Raw genomic sequence first — 23,004 nt, 5'->3', positions numbered from 1 at the left:
TGTTTTCACTTCGCAAAAATCGCATCTGACTTAATACGATAAATGTTTAGGGTCATTTGCCAACTCTAACAACATGCCATTAATTTAAAAACATTAAACAGACTGCGCATTTAACCTCGGTTTTTAATGTAATGATTTTACGCTTTTTTTTTTCATTTAGAGTCATGGCAGTGAATGATTGTAAAGACTGGAAGAGCATTTATAGGTAAAAGCACAGGATATCCCGCTTTTGCCTCGTTTTCATTGGCTCGGCAAACTTATCCCCCGTTACGATTGGTGTAAAATGCTGTCGATCATAACCCTTCGGCGTAGCTTTCCTGGCTCTGACAGCTGTCACCGTACGCCGAGGTCAAGGGGAAAGAAGTATGGCTTCGCTGTTCAGAGGGTCTCGATATATATGGTTAAGGTGGAATAAGCATGTCGACGTTGCCTTCGGTAATGTATTCGCTTATGTTGACGGGTTTTTTTTCGTGCCGTTTCATTCATTTACGAATGTGTGTTCACAGGTAAATTCAGGCGGAATAGTCCTGTACTTGTTAGCTAGCTCGTTAGCCCCCTGAAGAAAGTATGAATACTTAGGTGTTTGCAGTGTGGACGATGTCACCAAGTGAAACATCACTATGCGCAACGAAGACGAGCACACTGAAATAGCAATGGCACGAAAAGCTAATTTTGGACCTCAGTAGGAATTTGCGATATGTTGGTTTTAGGTAGTTCATATGAATATTTATTTGCCACTCACAAATCTGCACTACATAAAAACACTAGCTTGCATTGCATCACTGTTGCAAACACATACTCTGTTCATGGCTCCCACAGTGCACACAAGACACGCTAGGTTGTTTCTTATGAATTATCTACAGTGAATATTGATTTAAATGATATTAGTGTGGTTTAGAAGATAACCCATCAACCTCTTTAAATGGGCTGTAACCATATTAAATTTCTATAAATCAAATTAAAAGTTATTCAGATAGATTGATGTACTGGCATGACTCAGTTAATTTAATAATTGGTGCGCAATTAATAAAAAAATAAAAAAAATAAATGTATTCACTCCACTTTCTATTATCTGGTTTATATGTTTCTGAATTAAATGCCGTTTTAAAAATGTTTCAGAACCAAACATGTGCTGTACTGTGTTACATCAGCTGAGTGTGCTACCTTAGAAGCCATGTATAGCAAGCGATACCTCAGAAAGTAACATCCTGTTATAAGTATTAATGTTTTATTAAAAGTTGCCGTTGGCAGTTCAGTGTAATGCACTGTGCTATTATACTAATAAAGTGATGCAATATTGGAATAAAATTCAGTGTGTAAAAAAAAAAAATTAAAAAAAATAAGGTGCTGTCATCTTATACTGCAGAATAAGATGACACTTTTTTCTGTTGTGTAGTACCTTTTGGTTCCATAAAATATATGGTGATTTTGACATGAGAGATTTTAATTGAGGATTTTGGTGCAGTGGTAAATGTGTTTTTCAATATGGACCATAAAGCATCCTCATCTTCTTTTTTTTTTTCTTTTTTTGTAGAGCTCTGAATAGATATGCCTCTGCATTAGATGTCAGTGTGTCATTAGCACAAAGCTTATTCATTGTTAAGTATCCAGTACTTGAAGCTTTGAAGTGTGGTCATTTTAGTCCAGCACTGGAGAATACTGTGTCGTCATTTAAGTGTTACAGAGAGATGGGAGAAGTTGGTCTCCTGAGTATGGTGAAGACTTGGCTGAATTCAAGCTTTAGGGCTTTCGTTTGTGCTTTTTCTTCCCTTCCTAATCCTGTTGTTGCAGTCTGGTTGGTTTACTGCCAGAGTTTCCATTGTGTTTTAACCTGTCTGGATCTTGGCTAAGCTAGAAGTGGTTAATAGCCTGACTGGACTGACTGAGATCAGAGATATTTTTAACCACTTTTAATTAGTTAATTTATTTCTGGATAATGTTAGAATTTTACACTAGGTATTAGTCATAGGGAAATGTCTACAGCACTTCCTGCAGTAGAAAGCAGTATTGTCTTCATTCAGATTTCGTGATTTTGCTCCTGATTTCAACTAAATCTTGTTTTTACAACAGTATCAACACGATCAATGGCCTCAAAGACACCAGTGGGATTTATTGGTCTGGGAAACATGGGCAGTCCCATGGCCAAAAACCTGTTAAAAAATGGGTATCCTGTCATTGCTACCGATGTCTTTCCTCAGTCTTGCAAGGAGCTGCAGGACACTGGTGCCCAGGTAATAAACCCTCAGTAACACATTGCATTTACACATGTAAACACTTATTTGTGCAATAATTTACAGCTTCTCTTAAAATGGACTGCGCGACAGTTGACAGGCTGTCACAAAATCAAGTCGGGTATTTTGTGGTGATGGTTTTCAGGTAGTGGACTCCCCAGCAGACGTTGCAGAGAAAGCAGACCGCATCATCACCATGCTACCCTCTAGTCCCAACGTCATAGAAGTATACACAGGCCCAAATGGCATCCTCAAGTAAGAAATTTTATTGTTGGTGTCTCTGTGATTTCTGTGACATTCATGTATCTTCTCCTTGTATTTTTAAAATCTATAAATGGTAAGTGGAGATTTCATCGTGTTTAAAAAATAGATAGGACTTAGTTTGAGCACCATATTCCTTGTGTTCATTTATTCTCTCTTACTCGGTGCAGGAAGGTAAAGAAGGGGACCTTGTTAATTGACTCCTCCACGATTGATCCTGCTGTGTCTAGAGAAATGGCAGTTGCTGCAGAGAAGAAGGGTGCTGTGTTCATGGATGCCCCAGTGTCAGGAGGTATTGTGTCTAACAAATTATTAGTAAGCAAGCACACCTCAATTGGTGTCTTCAATTCTGTAAAGTCTTTCCCTTGATTTATGTGTTTTTGATTTGCTCATTCTTGATTTGAAATACACAAAGAAAAAGAGAGAAGTTAGTTGGCATTGTGAAAAGTAGAATTAGGCAGCTGGTTTATTTATTCAACTGTGCCAACCACGGTATTAGGCCTGTGACCCTTCAACCTTAGTTCTGAACTGTCTCACACTCTTTTGTATATCTAAACTATTGGACCTTTTGGGTTAATGCTCAGACACGGGTTGTAATTACTGAGCGGGCCAGCCAGTAGGTGCCCTCTTGAGGTTTTTATTGCAGCTTTTGACCAGGGGTCTTAAAGGCAAGGTTAAGGTTTTAAGTCCTCATTATGTTGGCGCTGTCTACTTGTGACAGCTTCTTGACAGAGCACAGGATCGCCAGTCGTCCTTAATGGGCTGAGCTGCAGTGGAGAATCCCATGTCAGGGCTTTTCATGTTGATGGAGCCGTAATGGCGGGTATCCCATGTTAGTGCCTTTCATGTCAGATAAAGAGTCATAAAGAAGAGAGAAACTGCCCTCACATGGAGGACAGGAGAAGAGGGGGAGAGGAAGATAAGACATGAAGGAGATACATCGCAGTAAAACTGTCCATCTTTCTCAGTCTTTCTGTCTTTGTTTCTTTCTCTCTTTCGCATACACAACCACAAAGTTCTTCTGATTCAGGTATGCAGTTAAGGATTTCAACATGCTGACACCCCTGCATGTCAGAGTACGAACTCTGATCACGGTCTGTTTCCTTTTTATTGCACAATCTTTAATTCGTAACCCTGAAACTCCCGCGGTCTCCCATACAAACATAGACTTAGCCCATTTTTGGCATGTTTACCAGCTGGCGTCTGCAGCACAGAGCGACTGCAGTGAGTGAGATCAGAGCCTTAAGCTTGTTACTCTGCCTTAGCACATATACTGTTTAAACACTATAGACAGTGTTTGTGTGCAGTCCCCTGTCAACGTTCTTCCTCTCCTGTTCCTTACTAGGCCTCTTTAACTGGCTTGAGGTGACCAATGATTTACCTGCTACCTAGCAGGTCTCTGCAGCTAGACATTCTTTCCTTATATGCACCTGCCCATCCAGTGTAACATTAGACATTCATAAGTCATATCCAGAAATCCAGGTACTGACTTTAGAGCACAGTGCCAGCACATTCTAAGTAGAAAAATGCATTTTTGATAATAAATTATAGTTTTGATCCATTTATTTATGCATTCGGTGAGCATAGTCCCCCGCCAAGGCACATGCCTTATTTTGCTATTTTAAAAAAGTTATCCAGATCCACATAAAAATGAAAGTGTCCCTCCTTTACTCATACTTAACCTTTCCACAAAGTTTAATGAAACTCAGCCATGTAGTTTTTGAATAAGTGTGATGGCAAACTGCACCTTTGCTTTCACTGCATCCAATCTCTACAATCTAAGGATTGTTATTTTCCTGTTGTTGTAAATGAGATATATTTGGTCGGGGACATCTATCTCATCTCGGTGGTGTTGCCAAGCCAAACTTGTAAAGACAGGTTGTGAAAGAATGTCCCAGTGACAACTTGGTAACCAATTTCAGACAGCTTAACAACCCCCCTCACCCCACCCTCCCAACCCCATTGCCCTGCTTTACACACCTCTGGGCAGTTACATGCTCTGTTCCAACCAGGAGATGGCACCCTACCCAAACAGGGCACTGTCATACTTTTGAGTTAGGTGTGTGTGTGTGTGTGTGTGTGTGTGTGTGTGTGTGTGTGTGAGTGTGAGAGAGAGAGAGACAGGGGGAAAATGTGGATGAAAACGCCTTAGTTCTGAGAATAATTATTTAATATTGGTTATACTGGTACAGTATGCTTAGTAAAAGAACGATAGTTTAAATTAAAAGTTAGGTGAAAATATGTCATCTGACTTAAAAAAACATACATGTCTTGTATCAGCCTAATAAATGGTATCAGTATATTTAATTTAAAGTACTTCTCACAGTTTTCTGTCATTGAGTATCACTTATATCACTCTATCATTTGAACATGTTTGATCTCACTGACTTAAGGCAAAGTGTTATCCAGTCAGAACTGGTTCAGTTTTCCTCTGAGCAGACTTGCCGTGATCTGCTGTACTCTTAAACTTTTGCAGACACAGGCTGCTCTTTTTGTGGTTTGAGCATTGTTTTTATTTTTAATGTAGAATTTCTTTTGACATAAAATAAATCCCTTTTCTGTGCTGTGTGAGGTGGTGTTTTTTACACAGAAATGTGTGTTTGTATGTTGTGTGCGTCACTAGAGGTTTGGCAGGCAGGCGTGGGATCTGAATTGCACAGTCATAACCCTTCTTAAAAAGAGCAGTCAAAAAAACTTTCACTTTCTTCTCATGGGCATCCTGCTGGCTTCCATTCTTGCACATTGACCAACATCTTGGCTTTAGCCCTGCACTAGCCAGCTGTGCAGTGCCACAGCCAGCTGTGTTCTGGTACACGCAAACACATACGTGGACACACACACACACACAGTGTGTGTTCAAATGTTCTTATCTGCACTCTCTGAACATCTTTTTTTATCCAGACACAATTATATTAACTTACATTGTGGTTCTTTATGCATGCTGATGTTTGCTTGTGCACACACAACACACGTCTGTCACTGTCTGGAGTCATTAAAAGCATCCACATGCAAAGTTGACCCACAACAAAACAAGCTCTGATGTCACAGGCCAAGGGTGTTGGCACAGCGATGGCAAAAATAGGAGGTCTGGCTGACAAGCGGTGGGTCGTTAGCAGTAATTACCCAGAATGCCTGTGTTTGTGTCTTTGTGCCCATGGTGGGCTGCCACATTGCTAACGGACGATGGCTTTAAAAAGGCCCTAAAAACCTTTCATTGTGTTTTTCCCAGTGCTGGGAAAGTCAGCTGTCGGTGCAAATGAAAGCAAGAGGCAGCCTAGCTGCTGTGGGACTGTAGGAATTTGGGCTAATGTTGCTTGTTTGCGAGGTCTTATAATTCTCAGCTAACTACCTATTTAGGCTGAGTCTCAACACCACTCTAATCATATCCATACCACATCAACTCAACCTTAGCTTTGCAGTGTGTCATTTGCTGACAGTTTGAACGTCATCCTCCAGCTTGTAGGAGCTTGTTCAAGCCAAGGCTGGCGCTAGTTTGTTCATCAGTCAACACTTCCAGTCCTCTAGAGCTTCTTCCAAAAAAATCAGCTTTGACTATGGGTTAAACTATGATATGCACAAATGATAAAACAGAAAAAGCAGTATAATTAAGATTATTAGCATTTATTAGTTTACCTTTTCCTGAAGACTTTTTAATTGTAAAGCAGGAAAGCTTTTTCTCTTGTAATAGTAGTTGGAAAAAGCTTTTCTTGTGCATTTCTTAAGCAAACATGGACCAGAGGCATTACAAATTAAATTTGACCAGTGACTCACCCTCATGTCAGCAGTTAAGTGAGAAGTGGGCAAACTCCAGTGTCTGATGAAGACTGTGTGATAGAGTTCATAGCTCAGGGGAAAAGCTGGCCAATAAACCCTTGTTGTAAATGTAACTATCAAAATGTAACACTAACTCCTTTGGTTACATTTTACCGATTCAAAACTTGATTTTTGGAAGTTTTCAACTGTGATACTTGAAATAGTCTTCAATGTGTCATTGTGGTACTTACAAATCTTAATTTCTTTAGCCACAATTTATCATAAAGTAGGGACCAAGTTGTTTTTTGTCTCTAGAGATTTGCAGAAAACCACTCACTCGTTCACTCTAGCCCTGAAATGTTACTCACAGTCTGCTGAAGCTGAAATTCTTTGAGATTGTCAGAGGTGGAAAAAGTACAGCCTCTGAAATGTACTCAAATTAAGAAAGTAAAAAGTAGCTCATTGAAGGATAATTTTACTAACCATTTTTGTACAAAGGAAATTGAACCTTGTGCTATATTAATATAATAATAAAATAATATTAGTAGATGTGAATACAAACCTTATTCAAGTCCAAATTCCAAAACATACTCATCTTAAATTTGTTATGTAGGACATAAGCACTGAAAGATCATTTTAAAATATAACTATTTTCTGTTGCCCTACTTTGTAGTGGGGGACTACATTTTACTGTCCACAGCTAAACAGTAAAATGAGTAGAGTCAGGGGTTACAGTGGGATCCAGCAGGTGGGCGAGCACTAAGATCTGTGTAGTGTCTCAGCATAGGGAAAAAAATCACAACTCCCAATAACTTCCATTGTGAGCTTTAGTAGATTTTCGTAGTGTGCAGGCTGTGATCAGCTGACCTGCTGCTCTTTGTAGATTTACGCAACTGAATTCAACAATATGTCAGCAATTTCACAGCTGTCTTGGCTGTTGTCCATTCCTTACACTGGCGCTATGCTGTTTATACTGCCTTTATACTAGAAGGTATACAATTGGTATAAAGCCTGAATTCAGTGAATAAATCTAAGCATCATCAGCTTAAACGCAAATTCATCCCTGCTACACTTGATGCAACCTAAACCTGACCATGAGCACCACAGCCACTGTGCACCAGTCCAACACAGTGCTTTACTGTGAATTCACCACAGTACAGATCATATACAAATCCAATATGTGATTAAAATTATGACATTACATGCAAGCTTTAAATTTTTAGTTTATCAAGTGAGCAGTCCTTAGCTTTAAATCCTGTCCTGCCCTGTTCTGTCTGTCTTCCTACATTTGTCTCCATCTCTGAGTGAAGTTAGTTCTCTCCCTGGGAAATACAACAGCTGTACCTACAACTGCACACAAACAGTTTGTGTGTTTGCTGATGTTTGTTGAGCTGATAGAAATGTTGCATTTGAAATTACCTGACACTTACGACATTACCACAACTTACGAACACCTGCACTCCTTCCAGTCCAGTTAAACCCTATAGATGATTCTGCTTAACCTTAAGTAATGTGTTTGGGGTTTTTTGAAAATGTAAGGAGTAGAAAGTGCATATATAAAATGTAAGGAGTAAACATAAGTTGTCCAAAAAAAATAAATACTGGAGTACAAATACCTGAATACTCTCCTTACATAAAGTAACAAAGTATTTGTGCTTTGGTTCTTGGAGATTATTTATTGATTAATGACATCTCCAAAAACAAGTCTATTTTTGTTTTAAACATTTGATTAATTTCATGGCTATGTTGGTAAAATTACCAACTTTTGTTAAATTTTGTTGCCTGTCCCTGAATCTGATTGAAAAATCTAGCACTGGTATCCGTTAATCAATAGTAAGCAGCTAACATAGATTTGTAATCACTCTGCACCATTTCACTGTTGTGTTGCCTTACTACAGCACAGCTTTCAAAAGCTTACACTATATGTCTGTATTTTCTGTCTTTGTTGAATTGTTTTTAAAACTTTTTACACTATATATTTATCCATGTATGTTTAGTGCTGTATTTTTATAGATATTTCACTTTGGTATTTTAGAAAAACTGGCAAAAATCTAGAAATGCAACATAGTGTGATAGGTAGGACACTAATAGGGTAGCACTTGTGTCTCTCATTAAAACCCAATCTAAATGTTTTTGTGAAACCTAATCCAGTCTGAGAATAGAATTATTTAAGAAGATGAGCCTGAAGGTTGGTGGGGACTCTAAGACTGAGTTAAGGAATCAGGTTGGACAGGCAGGGGGTGGTGCTGTCGCAGTCTGTCATGGCTAACCAGCACTAGAGAGTGGCCATCGTCCAAAGACTAGATTAGCATAACAAGCGTCTTGCTGACAGGCCCTGGTGACATGGAGGGGGAGTGAGGGAGTGTGTAGGGTGGTTAAGTGACCAGGCAGGGTGATGATGACGATGATGGAGCGGTGGTGATGTGGGGGTTCTAGCCTATGCTCCAGATGGAGGTGGACCCACAGCAGCTGGGAGACTGGTTCTCACAACTCTGCCCCGTGTCATCTGCTGTGGACGTGAGCGTGCAGACAAATAGTCAGCTGGTCTACATGTCATACAAAAAGTCTCTGTCCATCAAACGTAGCCCAAACGTCACACTGCATGTCACTCATCTACTTGTGAATTAACATTTTGTCTGTAGAAAAGTGTGTGTGTGTGTGTGTGTGTGTGTGTGTGTGTTTGTTTCTGCCTGCTAACAGCCTAATTGAGGATCATTATTAACTTGGTCTATCCTAGATGAGTCTCATTGGGCTGGGCAAAGGATTGATTGTGGCTCTCTCTTGCTCGCTCCGTTCTGTCACTTACCATTGACCAGGTACTCCCCTCTGGAAAAGATCAGTTACTGATGATGATGATGATAATAATGGTGATGATCATGATGAGGCCTGACCCGATGGTAAGTGGACAGGCACTGCAAACCAAATTCTTAAGACTGTCGTAACTCTACATGCTACAATTTTGTTTTCTCAAATTTTTTCTCCCCAAACCCAAACTTTTTGCAGTCGCCTGCTCACACGAGGTTCTCACAGAGTATATGTGTGCAGGAGTCAGTTCTCATGGGGCTGTGCTCGTTAAGTGGAGCTGATAAAGTGTCTGTTTTTAACACAACAGAGTGGCATTAGTAAAATTGGCAGCAAAAAACTGTTGAAACTGCTGATTTTTTTCCTGCCGATGTGGGCTAACGCACACCCTCGTCCTGTTTCACTTATTTACTCGATATCCGTTCCACTTTTTACGGGGGCCCATTCAGGGTTTTAATTTGTTTGAGAAAAAGATCTGCTCTCGCGTGTAATTATGATGGTGGATCACATGAGGCTGCATTGTTGGCCTGTAAACATCCTACCCCACTGATTTTAACTCTAAGCAGTCAACTCTTATTCATTTAAGCCTGTTACTCTATTAAGTGTGAAGGCACTTTTCATTCTGAATTATAGATGACTGTGGTTTTGCCAGAGTAACTTTGCATGTGCATATAGTTAAAGACAAACAGTCTAGTCTATTGCCAGTGCCAGAGTTTGTTTATACCAAGCACATTCAAACTCAGAGGTGTGATATGAAGTCTGGCGTATCCTTAAAGCTTTCGTGGCATTCTTTCAGTAAGAGCAGTTACATTATCATTTGAGGAAATTGTGTGTTTGGTGGAGCTCTAATGATATTATAGGTGTTGCCTTTGCTCCAAGTGTTTTTCCGTTTAATCTCTCCGCGGGGAAAAAAAAAAGCAGGCTTGTGGAACGTTGTCAAATGCGTCATTCATTACCAAACACTGGGAACATCCCTTCTTGTGTGTGCATGTGTGTCTGCCATTTTGTGTTGTTTGTGTAGCCTCATATTCACAAATGTAGTTTAATTTAAACCCACCACCAATAAAAAGTGGCTACTGGTTTACATGCGGCTCGTAACTCCGAGACGGAGCCTCAGAAGCTCCAACTGACGTCTTACTGGCGGCCAACTCTGAGATCTGCACCTGCCTCTGATACTCGCATACGTGCACAGATACTGCGTGCACATGTGCACGCTTATTGTCACTTGCTTTGTACTTGCACGCACCACTTCAAAAAAGGCTCAGTTTTAAAAGGCTTATATGGCTGTCATGAATTGCTTTGGTTGATTCTTTCGTGTGAAATGAAAGAAGTGCTAATGAACTTAGCATTTACTACAAACAGCCCAAACCAGAGCTCTTTCTCTGATCTTCCTTTGCCCTCACACAAGTAGTTTCAGTCTCTTATGTTCATGGTTAAAGGCTGTCATCGAAGCCTGCTGTTGAGCATCTGTCCTAACGGCGCTTGATTGCTTGCTTATTAAGTAGTCTTTTGGTAATAGAGGATTTGAGATAAAGGGGCTTGCATGGGCCTCACAGACACTCAAATAAGCACATTAAATGTCTTGCCCTTCCATCCTTTCTACAATGCTTTAAGAGACACTTTTTTTTCTCCTTTCATTCAACCTTTTATGTCAGAGTCAAAGTTAATAGTCCAGAAAACTTCAGCTCGGTCTGAGAATATTTACTTTGGTTGATATTGGGGAGAGGAGGAAGGCATCCACCACTCTGTCAACCCAAACATGTCCCCTGGATGTTGGTAAAAGAACGTGACCGAGGAAGGTGGTGGTTCTGCTTCAAGGGAGTTATTTCCCAGGAAAGTATTGCATACCAGTTTGGGAATAAAGATGAACATGCCACTCTACAATTTTTTTGGAGTGCTTGAAAGAGTTGACATTGTGTATTGTTTGTAGCACTCTGGCATAATTGTGTATGCCTCCATTTATTATTCAATATATAGTTGTTTTGTCACTCCTTGTGGATATCTTCTTAGCATCCTCATCCCTCCATTACTGTCTCTACCCTGAATCTTCTATCATAGGTGCCCCCCAACCCCACACACATATACACACACCTTTTCTCCTTCCCCCTAGGGGGCGTTGTGTAGTTGTGCAGTGCTAATGATCCAGGACTGTCACTCCCGCTGGGATGGATGAGCCAGCATACCCGGCGCTCAGGAAGCCTCATTAGGATTCTACTTTAATCCGTCTCTGACAGGACCGGCCCGAGAACGGGACGTCCCCTCACACATACACCACACACAATAAATACCCTATGAAAGTACATTCACCGCATAGACACAATATTAAAATCACACTTTATACAGACACATACGTACAGACACAAATGCACTTCAGCCCATGCACAAAGAATGGACCCACTGATACCCACACAGTGTATACACACAGTAACACACACACATACACACACTGTTATGCTAATGATGTGTTATTCTGCTACAAACAAGGATCTTCGATCATCCTGGTGTCACTCCTTATAGAAATCCACTACACATCATAAGAGCTTATTATGGGTGATTAGTTAATTTGAGGGAGGGATGCTGGGAGGTAAAAAGAGAGAGATCATTTTCCTTCTTTGCTGTCATCTCTGCACCGCTCTCTGCTCGTACTTCTTTCTTTATCCCTCTCTCTTGCTCTCTTTTGGCTCACTCGCTTTCTTTCTCTCCTCAGTGAGATATATCGATCAGCACGTTGACTGTGTTATCAATAATCTCCTCTTTAGTCGTCCGCAAACAGTGATCTCCACTAATGAACCAGCACAGTTGTCACACTGCTCTTTCTCAGTGTGTGTGTGTGTGTGTGTGTGTGTGTGTGTGTGTGTGTGTGTGTGTGGCTCAGCCTGCAGCATAGAAACTGCAAAAAAGGGATGGTGAAAATATCAGAAGAAAAAAAAAAGTGCTGTTAATTGTACTTATTATTATGATTATTATTATTAATGTTTTTCATGTATTTATTTATTTATTTCCATTACTTTAATGAAAATGTGAAGAGAGTTCTGTGACTTCACTGCACGCCACACTGTTCACTGTGTGCTTGATGCTGGAGTAAAATGCAGTTTCCCTTTTTTTTAGACTAAAAAAAACTGAGCTGTTCTGCCATTAAATAGAAACTTTGTTACATCAAATAAAACTTGAATCAATTATGCTAAAAAGAATCCAAGCAAATAAATAAGAAGACATCAAATAGCAAGAAGGGAAAAAAATCCATCATGTCTGTGGACCATATGTGTGTATGATTGGTGTGTGTGGTGGCCGTATGTTGAGCGCATGTTAGCTGTGGTCCGTATGCAGCTGCTGCAGCGTGGGCTTTGGGCTTCATTATGTGGCCCTAATGACCTTCTGACAGCTCATCACTGACATACACATGCACAGACACACACATACAGTGTAGTGGCATGATCATATATGTGACAACAGCACAGCCAATTAAAGAAGGGGTGTGTGTGTGTGGGGGTGGGGGGGGGTATTTGAGCAATGGAAATTTAGTATAAATCCTGTCTTTCCTCTCCTTTCCTTGCCTCTGCAGTGACATCTAACAATTAGATGTCAGCTGCTTTGTCCCCAGTAATTCCCTTTTAATTATTAACACTGACATTATTAGGCTTTCACTGTTAAGAGGGCTTTCACTAAGGGTGGATGGCACCCATAAAAGACAGTCAAACTACATATCCTCATTGTACTCTTTCCTCTTGGTTTCTTTTTTTCTTACAGGAAAAATAAATAATAACATATTTTTTTATGCTGCTCTATTCTCATTGTGTTTTTGTTGGTATTTCAACAAAAACATATTTTTTGTTGGGGGGGGGGCTTGTTTGTATATGTTTATTGTATATCATCTTATTTATCTGTTCCTCTGTCTCTCCTGCTGCTTTGAGCATGTACATGACAAAAGAATTTCCCTCGGGATAAATAAAGTTATTCTTATTCTTATTCTTATTCTTGTCTCCGGGTTCATAATCTGGTGATTTAGGCTGTCCCAAAAGCATATTTGTTTATTTAGACAAATATTAATAATAATCAGCTTTAACTGCATAGTAGCCAGTCACATAATGTTTATATATGTTCTGCATAGTGTTTACTAACCATTTTTTAAGTTTAAGAAAAAATTTGGTGCAACTTTACAGAAAATGTTTCTAGATGGTTTACAGACAAATTATTAACCAGTGAGATGTTATTATTATTACATTATTATAACATTTTATAACATATTTTTCACTTACATTTTATTAAACGGAAAAGCATCCTGACTAAATTCTAATTATATATTAATTTGCCATTTATTAACAATGATTGTTAAAAAGTACTTCCTTGGTGTATTTTTTTTCTACTTTGCGTGTGTGTGTATTTATCCCGCCACTCTTAGTGTGACACTGGCTAATCACTGAAGCATACAGGGAAAGGAGCCATTGCATAAGAGACTCAGACCGGCTGGGTTCAGCCTACTCTGAAAAGAGGTTATTTCAGCATTAAGGACCCTGTGGAGAGGGTAGGGTGTGAGTCAGTGGGGTGAGGTTGCCTCCTACAACATGGCACGCTCCTTAAGCCATCAGGCACGGGGAGGGACGCCTAATTGAACATGATAAAGTGTAAAGTTAATTACCCCTCACGCCTGTCAATGATACCCCCATGAGGTGGGGGGCTGGCCTCAGGCACAGCTGCTCGTGTGTCCGTGTGTGTGTGTATATGAAAGAGAAGGGGTGACGAGACAAAAGCCAAGGGATCCCATGAGAGTTGTGCAGTGGATGATGGCAACAATCGGCTTTTAAAGATGCCTCTGTCCCTCTGGTACAGCACTACTTAACACGTCTGTCCCACTAAGAGTTTGGCATACACATGCACACAGAGAACAGAGCACAGCTGACCTTTTAGACACAGTTGGTAGTGTTAAACCAGTCATATGGCTGATATATTATGTCTCGTGTGGAAAATTCACATATTTTAGTTCAACACGTATCCACACCTGAACTTTCTGTTCCACCTTTCATTAACTATTTCATGTATTTTGCAGGTCTGCACATTTGTGTTGAACTGTTAAAGACCAGACATCAATATGTGAAATGTGTGTGTCTTATCAGTGATGTGCTCACCTCAGTTAATGTTAATATCAACATGTGGTGTGTTTAGGTGTTGGAGCTGCCAGCATGGCCAAACTCACCTTCATGGTAGGCGGAGTGGTTGAGGAATACAACGCAGCGAAGGAGTTGCTCACCTGCATGGGAGCAAATGTTATTTACTGCGGACAGGTCGGCACTGGACAGGTAATAAGGAATGTCTAAACATAATGACTGCGTAAATACAAACAGCATTTCACACAGGGACATCAGAGGCATGAGGATGACATTTGATGCCTCAACCAGTACTTCTAAGACACTATGGACAAAATTATAGGAAGCCAAGGCAAAAAATTATCAATGGAAAAGTGTGGACATTTGAAAGTCTGGTCTTTTTCTATATATATGTTTACAATAGCTTCCAAAATTTGAGCAGATAACTATATAGTGAGATTTGTAAGTTTCTACTCATGTTGTGCTTTTTGCCAGAATATGTAGTTATCAGTACATATCATATTTGCTGGAGTATATTGGAAACTGTTTAGAACCTCCAATTAAAACTCTTTAAATAATAGCTCTTCCAAAAAGTTTTGCACCCCACTGGCTTTGGTTCATTTTTCAGAAGTCAAACACAACTTTAATCAACTATTAATTTCACGTTTTACAAATCCCAAACAAACCTTACCTGAATAGCTTAACAAGATTCAGATTTCCAATTGTGTTTCACATTTCAGGACCATGGACAGCACACAGCGTTTACTCCAGATTTCTGATGTTGCGTTAAAGAAAAACAAAACAAACAAACAAACAAAAACACCAGCAACAAAACTTCTATCAACTTTATAAACAGAATAAATGTAGGCTAGAATAGCCAAATTATGATTTCTTATGATAACTCCTATAATTATAAAAGTATTAGTTGTTTCTGCTGCATGTAGCATCATCTATAATAATATTTTAACATGCTGGACTATGCAATTTTGAAATATCGTGCTGTAATGGGTAGAAAATGCACTTAAATAATTGCACCTAATTTGACCAGAACCTTTCTGAACACAAATTTCCACTGTTTAGTAAATCTCCCCATAAATGCTACAGCATTAATAACATAGTTTTATAAGAACATAACCTCTTCCATATTATTATAATTCCTCCAGTAATTTATTTTCATAATGATTTATCCAAAGGATCTTATGTATGTATATTCCCTATGTCATCTTAGATGAGTGGACCAGTCCAGATGAAACTCTGCATAAACATTTCCTAAGATGTTGTGTCTATATGGCATATACAAATATTTTATACAAATCCCACAATTATATATATTTGTACATTTGACAGACAGAGACATGTGTTGTTGATGTTTAGTGTCCACATGCTATGTTTGTTTACTTGCACATTCTACATTATTTATACTATGTGTTACCCCATGCATATCAATGGGATTAGCATGTTTTACTGAAATGAAGTCTGTGACTTGGGAAACCCCCCAAAATAAAGTCTACTCAAACTTCAAACTAACACTAAATCTGTCTATTATGGATAGACATGTTTTGTTTACATGTTAAAAGGTAATTTGCTATATTGGCTATATTGGGCTGGAAGTCCAGATTGTTGGGCCTCATTTATAATTGGATAATTCACTTAAAAACTGTTTTGGAGATAGAGGTGGGCTACTTCAGTATTTCTTCATTAGCTACATGTATGGGGATTATTCCAAGTGTGGCGCTTCCATTTGGAAGCTGTTGTTGAATCTAGGAGCTGTCATTGCAAGTGAAACAGACCGTCTTTAAACTGCAAATCCAACAGAGAGATGGCAAGAACAATAGAAGTGAGAAACTCAACAGCTTGATGCATTTTGAGGAAAAAAAACAACATCCGGACAGCCGCTGAGAACAATAGTGCTGGTTTGTTCCAGGATCCTTTCCATGGTTGAGAGGGAAAAAAGCCTTCAGGACCAAGTCATTATTATTATTATCCTAGTTATCAACCATAACAAAAGAAATGCCAGATTGGATTTGACCAAAAAACATCTAAAATGATAGAATATGTTGGATTTTCTTGAAAAGAAGTCTTAAAATAATTGAAATGATCCCATTACTCCAAAGATGACTATTAAAAATGTACCATTTAAGGATTAGTGGCCATAGAAGTGTTTCACTCGTCTGTTCCAGAGTCAGATCATCTGAGATTTACTGTTGTGTGTTATATTTTGTTTTGCATACTTACATAATACATAATAATTCCTTTATAATAATCTTTATTTCACACCCTTCTAGGCAGCTAAAATCTGCAACAATATGCTGCTGGCAATTGGGATGATTGGGACCGCAGAGACCATGAACCTTGGTATCAGGTACTGTAAGCAAATGCTCTGCTAAAAGATAAAATAAGAAGGAAGTGTATGATCAGTGGATTCATTTACATGGGAATGGTTAGTGTAGAGATAGCTGTCTGTGGGTAGCACTAACACAGGGATGCATATGAGTTCATTATCAAACATAGGTGTACCGGGATTCAGTACATCCAGATCCAGATTTCCTTATTGTTGTTGATGAATTTGCAAAAACGAAAGAACAAGTACAGTGAAATTACAAGGGCATATTTTGAGGTTACTACCTTTTAGCCACACATTAACTCTGCTATTATTGCCCTTAGATATAGTTGTCACAGTAAGGTCAATTACTACGCCAGTGATGTAGCTGTAACTGTAATTTACTACTACAATACAGGTTTAGAAATGTGTGGGTGCATGCGCGTGTGTGTGTGTAGTTTATGGGAGTGCGAAGGGGTCAGCCCTGCCCCAAGTCAGAGCTGCCTCTGGTAAAGCGAGATGGATGAGGGGGTGGAGCCACATTGTCTGATTTACATTTGCTGATTGAGCTCTCACCAGAATCCTGCCACACCTCTGCTACTGAACACCACCTAGAAAACCCATCATTCATCATTCCTCCTCGTGACACAAAGCTTCTTTGGCCAGGAAGCTGAGGATGATGGGATGTGAAGTCTTGTGGATTGCACTGCAATCTTTGACTAGAAATCATGTGAGGACTTAAAATGCACCACAGCACCCATACTTTGTTTTGGTCTGTAGAATTTTTAAGTGCAGCTTGCATACAGGAAGCTTATACATCAGTTTTTATAGATTTTATACTCTTTTCAGATTTTATATTCTGTTCTATTTATGCATTTTCCTTGTCAATAATGGACTGTTTCTTCTGTTTACTGTCTGGCTATAATGCGATTTTACGGCCTTTACAGTGTAAAATGGTATTTGCATCGAGTTTTCTGCACGGGTGTTCATGAGTGTCCATGAATTCCTCTTTGCACAGTGCAGCTGTGTTAGTGCGACTGATTTATCTGTGCTGAGACAGAGGAGGAAAATTGGCATGAGCAGTCGAACATAAATCCCCTCACTAGGCCTCTGAAATATGGAGGCATTAAGGGAGCAACGCAGATTTACACATTGCCACACTGTCTCTGAAGCACACACACACAGACACACAAATTTACATCCAGATATACTGAAGGCAGCAGTTTTCTACCACTACAACTTCTCACAATTCACATCATTATAATGTATTCCTATAACAAAAATAGGAATACTAACTACCGCATGTCTTCACTTTGACTGTGAATTATCTTCATATCTTTTCAAGACTGACCCATATTCAGTCTTGATTCCATTGTGTGTGTGTGTGTGTGTGTGTGTGTGTGTGTGTGTGTGTGTGTGTTTCCCCCTCTTCTTGCTAGCCAATCTCTGGGGCTTTATTAGAGGGCTTGACAAAGACTGTCATCGTTTAGAGGGAGCCCACACCCGTAAATCTCCCATGCTGCATTGCGGCCCAGCCTCTTATGCAGAAAGAACGCTCTCTTTGGTGCATGTGTGCAGACACACACACCGACACAATTCAAGACAAAGGAGGCTAAGCACTCACAGGCAATTTGCAGGAAAACGGCAATAACATTTTATCATGTTGGACTTGGGCCTGATAGAGCTGCCCTTTCTTTAATATATGTGTGTGTGTTTCCTTACCTGTACATGCAGGCAGACACACACACACACACACAGAGTTCTGTTCATGGAGCTAATTTGTTGATCTCAGATGGAAGCTCGGGCCGTCTCCAGCAGAGCGTGACGTTCTCTTAGTGCAAGGAATGGCCACGCATGACAATTATCAGCACACACACACTCACACACTCAAACACACTCTCCCATGCAGACCGTTCCTTTCTATGTATTTTCAATTCCTTGCTTTTGGCTTTTCCTTCCCATCCATATTTGCTTTACATTCTTTATTTTATTATTTTAATCCATTTTTTTTCTTTCTTTTTTTTTTGGGTGACTGCTGTAATATCTGAAAGCAGCCAAGCAGTCAGTAAAAGAAGGATGAAAAGCTGCACAGAGTATCATAGAGCAGTGGAGAGGAGCAGCAGTGATTTTAATGATACATATGAAGATAAGAGTAGAGACGACTGGCCCATGTGACACTCATATGACACTTTTACAGTTCACCTTGCAAACCTGTGTGCCTGCGCCCATTCATGCGTACAAATACGCAGTTGCCGATGCCCAAGTAGGAGCACACATATTTGCTCCTTTGTTCTTTTTATGGGGAGAACAACATGCAAATCAGAGTTTATAACAAGACCCTTTTAGCAGAGAGACAGAAATAGGTTCACCACAACATACATGCGCACAAACACATCGCTCCCTTCCTCTCGCTATAGTTGAGATGAATCGTGAGCATATGTTCAGATGAAGATTAAACTCGCGTGATAAACGTGCTTGTTGCCTCTATAAATGGAATAGTAAGTGCTTGTGTGTGTGTGTATGTGCTCGTTAGCTCTTTAATGATATATTAAATGGGGAAGAGGCTGGGCTTCCTCTCTTGTGGCGTCTGATGAGATCGAGAAGCTAATCATAATGAAAGAGATGGTTAATATTAGCGCTGCAAATGAACTCCACCTGCTAGAGCTCCCAGGACATAATCACCCTCCCCTCTCGTTTGAATCTCCAGCGCCATCTCTCTTACTGGTTTTTTTTCTTAATTTTTAATTTTTTTTATCTGCACCAGCATTACACAGCAACACCGCTCGTGTCTGCTTATCCATGTCAATCTTGTTAAAGCGTGACATGTCCTCTTCTCCACGCAAATTACCGCAGGCGAGGAACAACACCACTGCGTCAGCTAATAACCGCAGCTGAGTGTGAGTGTGTGTGAACAGTTTGTCGTGTGTGTCTCTGTGATGGGAGCAAGAGGGGAACTTCATTGATTTATCGTTAACAGAGGACAACAGCTCCCCGTCAGCGTCTATGGCCGCTATAACAAACGATCTGCGCGCTCGGACGCGCTTTATTGTAGCTCAGCCAGTAACCTTTTCAGCTGCTGACCCAGAACGCAGGGAGGGGCTGCTTGCTTGCTTGTGTGTGTGTGTGTGTGTGGGGTGGGGGGGGCTTGTGCGATGTCAAACATATGTCCCCATGAGTCCTTAGACAGGAAGGTGTCAGCATGGAAGAGGGAGGAAGGGTAGAGGGGAAGCAGGATGGCAAGGGATGCTTAGAGACATAAACTAAGAAAGCTATCATGAGCTAGACTACCATTAAAAAAAAAAAGAAGAAGAAGAAAAAACCCAGCGCGTGCAGAACCACTCATGCCACACTTCCAAAACTGTTTGTTAAAAAATTAGGGAGTCTGAGCGGACACATAAGAGATGAAGGGGAGAGGAAGGGGGGAGGGAGAGACATGGAGAGAGTGTAAATGCAATTCCTTTTCTTAATTAGTTAGTAGACAGCTAATAAAACTGCAGCAGTAATGGCAGAATGAGAGCCAGGTGGAGAGAGGGAAGGAGGGAGGGTGCTGGCCTTAAAGACCTATGATAGTTTAATAGTCATATTGAGAGCAGAATAGAGTTACAGGCCTGTAAGTAACAGTAAACTGAGGCAGCCAGGACTTGATGTGGTCAGCTTTATACTGGCCTTAAAACCATTAATATGGCATGTTGAACGGTCGACACAGACGCCGTTGTTACACCCTCCCTGCTCGGTTTCACTCATTGCTTCTGTCTGTCTACCCTCAGTCTCTTTCTTTGTCTCATTTGCCTTTGGTTACTTCTTATCATAGCCCGGAGGTTTGTCCTCTTGCATATGAAAGTAGGTTGCTGCAAAATGGGGCAGCAGAGCTAAGAATGTGCCTCTGTGTGTGACAGCAAGGTTTATGGCTCCCCTGTGCTGCTTAACCACTTCTCCTCCTCCACTTTCTTGAAAGAGGGATGAAGGATAGATGTAGTGGTAAACATCAATACTGCATTAGCCGGCATTACAAAGCCTTCAACCATTAACACTGAGGAATGGTCACAGTGAGGCATAAGGTTCATTGGGGGTCACTACAATCACCAGGCACCCCCACACCCACCTTTTGCCACATTTCGTATGTCCCACTGGTCCTCTTCATCCCAACTCTGTCCCATTTCCTCCCTATATTTTGCATAACTCCTCTTTCCTTGTTTGTGCCTACCATTTTTTTAAGTTTTCCTCTCCATCTCATTCTAAGATGCTAAAAGTTTGAAAGTAAAGTAATTTTCTGACTTTTTTTTTGTCTGAAACATATTGTAATAGTAATATGGTGTTTTAGGTTTCTTTAAAACCACCATATTTGGTGTTATTTGGGCTATTAACAGCTAGAATTGTTAAAACTGTAATTTAGTTGCAATGTAATTTAGTGTTGTACACCTTCAGACAAATAAAACCATTTCACGTGTCAAAGACAAATAGTCCAAAGAACTTACTTAACTCTTTTTTCTTCTTTTTGCAGACTGGGTTTGGATCCCAAGCTGTTGGCAAAAATCCTAAATATGTCCTCAGGTCGTTGCTGGTCCAGCGACACGTACAACCCTGTCCCTGGAGTAATGGAGGGAGTTCCCTCTGCCAACAACTACCAGGGCGGCTTTGGAACCACACTAATGGCAAAGGTACTAAGCCTGTTTTCTGGTTGTATTATTTGTGATTCTTAGTGTCTGATGTGTTTAATAATCAGTTCATCTTATCAATACATAAACTGATAATGAAAGTGTTCTGAAATCCAAGAATCTGCATAGAGAATTCTTGGGTTGTTGGGTACAGTGGGGAGGAAGAACCCCCCTTTTAACAGGAAGAGAATTGTCAAGAATAATTTTTTTTTTAATCCAGTATGTGTTCATCATCTAATGATATCCTACACACTAAAATAAAGATGTTTCTGGACACTGGTTTTCTTGAGCTGTTCATAGGATCCATTTGCACCTGTCACTTTTTCTGACTGCTTGTCCCTCTCTTCTCATGGCTGTGCTTAAAGGATCTTGGTTTGGCGCAAAACACTGCCACCAACACTAAGACACCCATCCCTCTGGGTTCCCTCGCTCACCAGATCTACCGAGTCATGTGCTCTCGCGGCTACGCTAATAAGGATTTCTCATCCGTGTTCCAGTTTCTGCGTGAGGAGGAAGGACAATGAATGGAAGGGGAGCACACTGACTCTGCTGTTACAATACACAAATACACAGAAACGCACATCAGATCTGCACACACCCTGTGCCCCTTATCCCAGTATGCTCAGGAGATGCTAAGGCCTTGCAGTCGAGCACAGACCTGCTACCCAGTTGTCATACCATTTCGACCCATGTCCCCTCATTACGTTAGCTAAATCATATTTTCACTTTATGCTCCTCTGTCTATATGGAGGAAATCATAAAACTGACTCTGATCAGGCTTACATGTAACAGTGAAAAATATATGTGGTTTTCAGGGTAATGAGTAATAACTGAATTAATGTGAAAGCATGATTATGTTCTTTTTGGTTTTGTTTTATGGGGATTTGTGCTGTTTGACTGTTACCCTATTACCCAAGTTACCTCAGCCTGTTTATATTAAATTATAAAGGTCAGGAAAAAAATGGTATGGATTCACATAATAATTGAAATTTAATCTAAGAGCGTGAAGAGGTTGCTTCATACTTACAATACCTACATACCAGCACTACATTTAAGGTTACAAAAATAAGCCACACTTTTTGCTCAACGTTTACTGAGTTTGTTACTTTTTTGTTTTTTTGACATTTTATTTCTCCTTTCATTATTCAGTACTGCATTTAATTCATTTTTTTACCTCATGAGTACACTAAAGTTGCAGTAAATCTTCTTCTCTGGTACACCATTCAAGTATTTACTCACTTTATCGACCAGTTCTGCTCTACTATACTGTGAGATAAATATCTGGTTATTTTTGCACCACGTGCGTCGCAGTGCGATGTGCTGGGCTGTTTTGATACAGTCACAGAATCTCTTTAATGTTACTGCTTTTCTCTATCTGCTTATTGAGCCACTGAAGTATTATTTTTGTGACCAGTGCTGTTAAAACTTTTTCTAATCACTGCAAAATGTTCTGTCAAGTCCATATTTCTCCTCTCTCTCTCTCTCCCTCTATGCGTGTATGACAATCTGTGTAAAGTCAGAGAGGAAGGATTCGTCCTGCTCTGTGCATATTTCATATTGTTGTGTAGCACTGAAGAGGAATCTGAATGGACTGCCATTTTTTGTAGTAAAATTCATTACAAGTCTACAGTTTGTCTTTGCACTGTGAAACAGATCCAGTCACACTGTAGCCTAAAATAAAAGCTGTTCCATGTATTAAGTGTTTGTATTTTCTTGTAACATCATTTTTATTTTTATTTTATAGAATATCTACAACCTATCAAACTAAATCAAAGCTCAAATGGCTAGCTTCATTTTGAAATGACTGACATGCACAAACTATGAAAATAGGCATTCCTGATATTAATAGAAGTATTATTGTCATTATTTTATTGAATACAGCGTTTTTACACTAAGAAAGA

General features: G+C 39.9%; 1 protein-coding gene across 1 annotated transcript; it reads left to right on the top strand.

Annotated features, from left to right (window-relative positions):
- The first annotated feature begins 289 nt into the window (after positions 1 to 289).
- On the top strand, positions 290 to 22,798 carry hibadha (3-hydroxyisobutyrate dehydrogenase a). The gene is made up of 8 exons (XM_003448871.5): positions 290 to 435; positions 2,071 to 2,231; positions 2,377 to 2,486; positions 2,663 to 2,784; positions 14,208 to 14,341; positions 16,414 to 16,490; positions 20,950 to 21,106; positions 21,469 to 22,798. The coding sequence occupies exons 1-8, from the start codon at positions 366 to 368 to the stop codon at positions 21,625 to 21,627; spliced, it is 990 nt and encodes a 329-aa protein (XP_003448919.1). The 5' UTR covers positions 290 to 365; the 3' UTR covers positions 21,628 to 22,798.
- The last annotated feature ends 206 nt before the right edge of the window (positions 22,799 to 23,004 follow it).

Source organism: Oreochromis niloticus, linkage group LG22, assembly GCF_001858045.2.
Source record: "Oreochromis niloticus isolate F11D_XX linkage group LG22, O_niloticus_UMD_NMBU, whole genome shotgun sequence".
NCBI lineage: Eukaryota > Metazoa > Chordata > Actinopteri > Cichliformes > Cichlidae > Oreochromis > Oreochromis niloticus.
Note: the sequence above shows the minus strand (reverse complement) of the source record. Positions and strands in the feature narration are given on the sequence as shown.

Coding starts and splice junctions, on each gene's coding strand:
- hibadha (XM_003448871.5), top strand. CDS start 366: ATGGCTTCGCTGTTCAGAGGGTCTCGATATATATGGTTAAGGTGGAAT. Junction 436..2,070: donor GCATGTCGACGTTGCCTTCG/GTAATGTATTCG, acceptor TTTTTACAACAG/TATCAACACGATCAATGGCC. Junction 2,785..14,207: donor GGATGCCCCAGTGTCAGGAG/GTATTGTGTCTA, acceptor TGGTGTGTTTAG/GTGTTGGAGCTGCCAGCATG.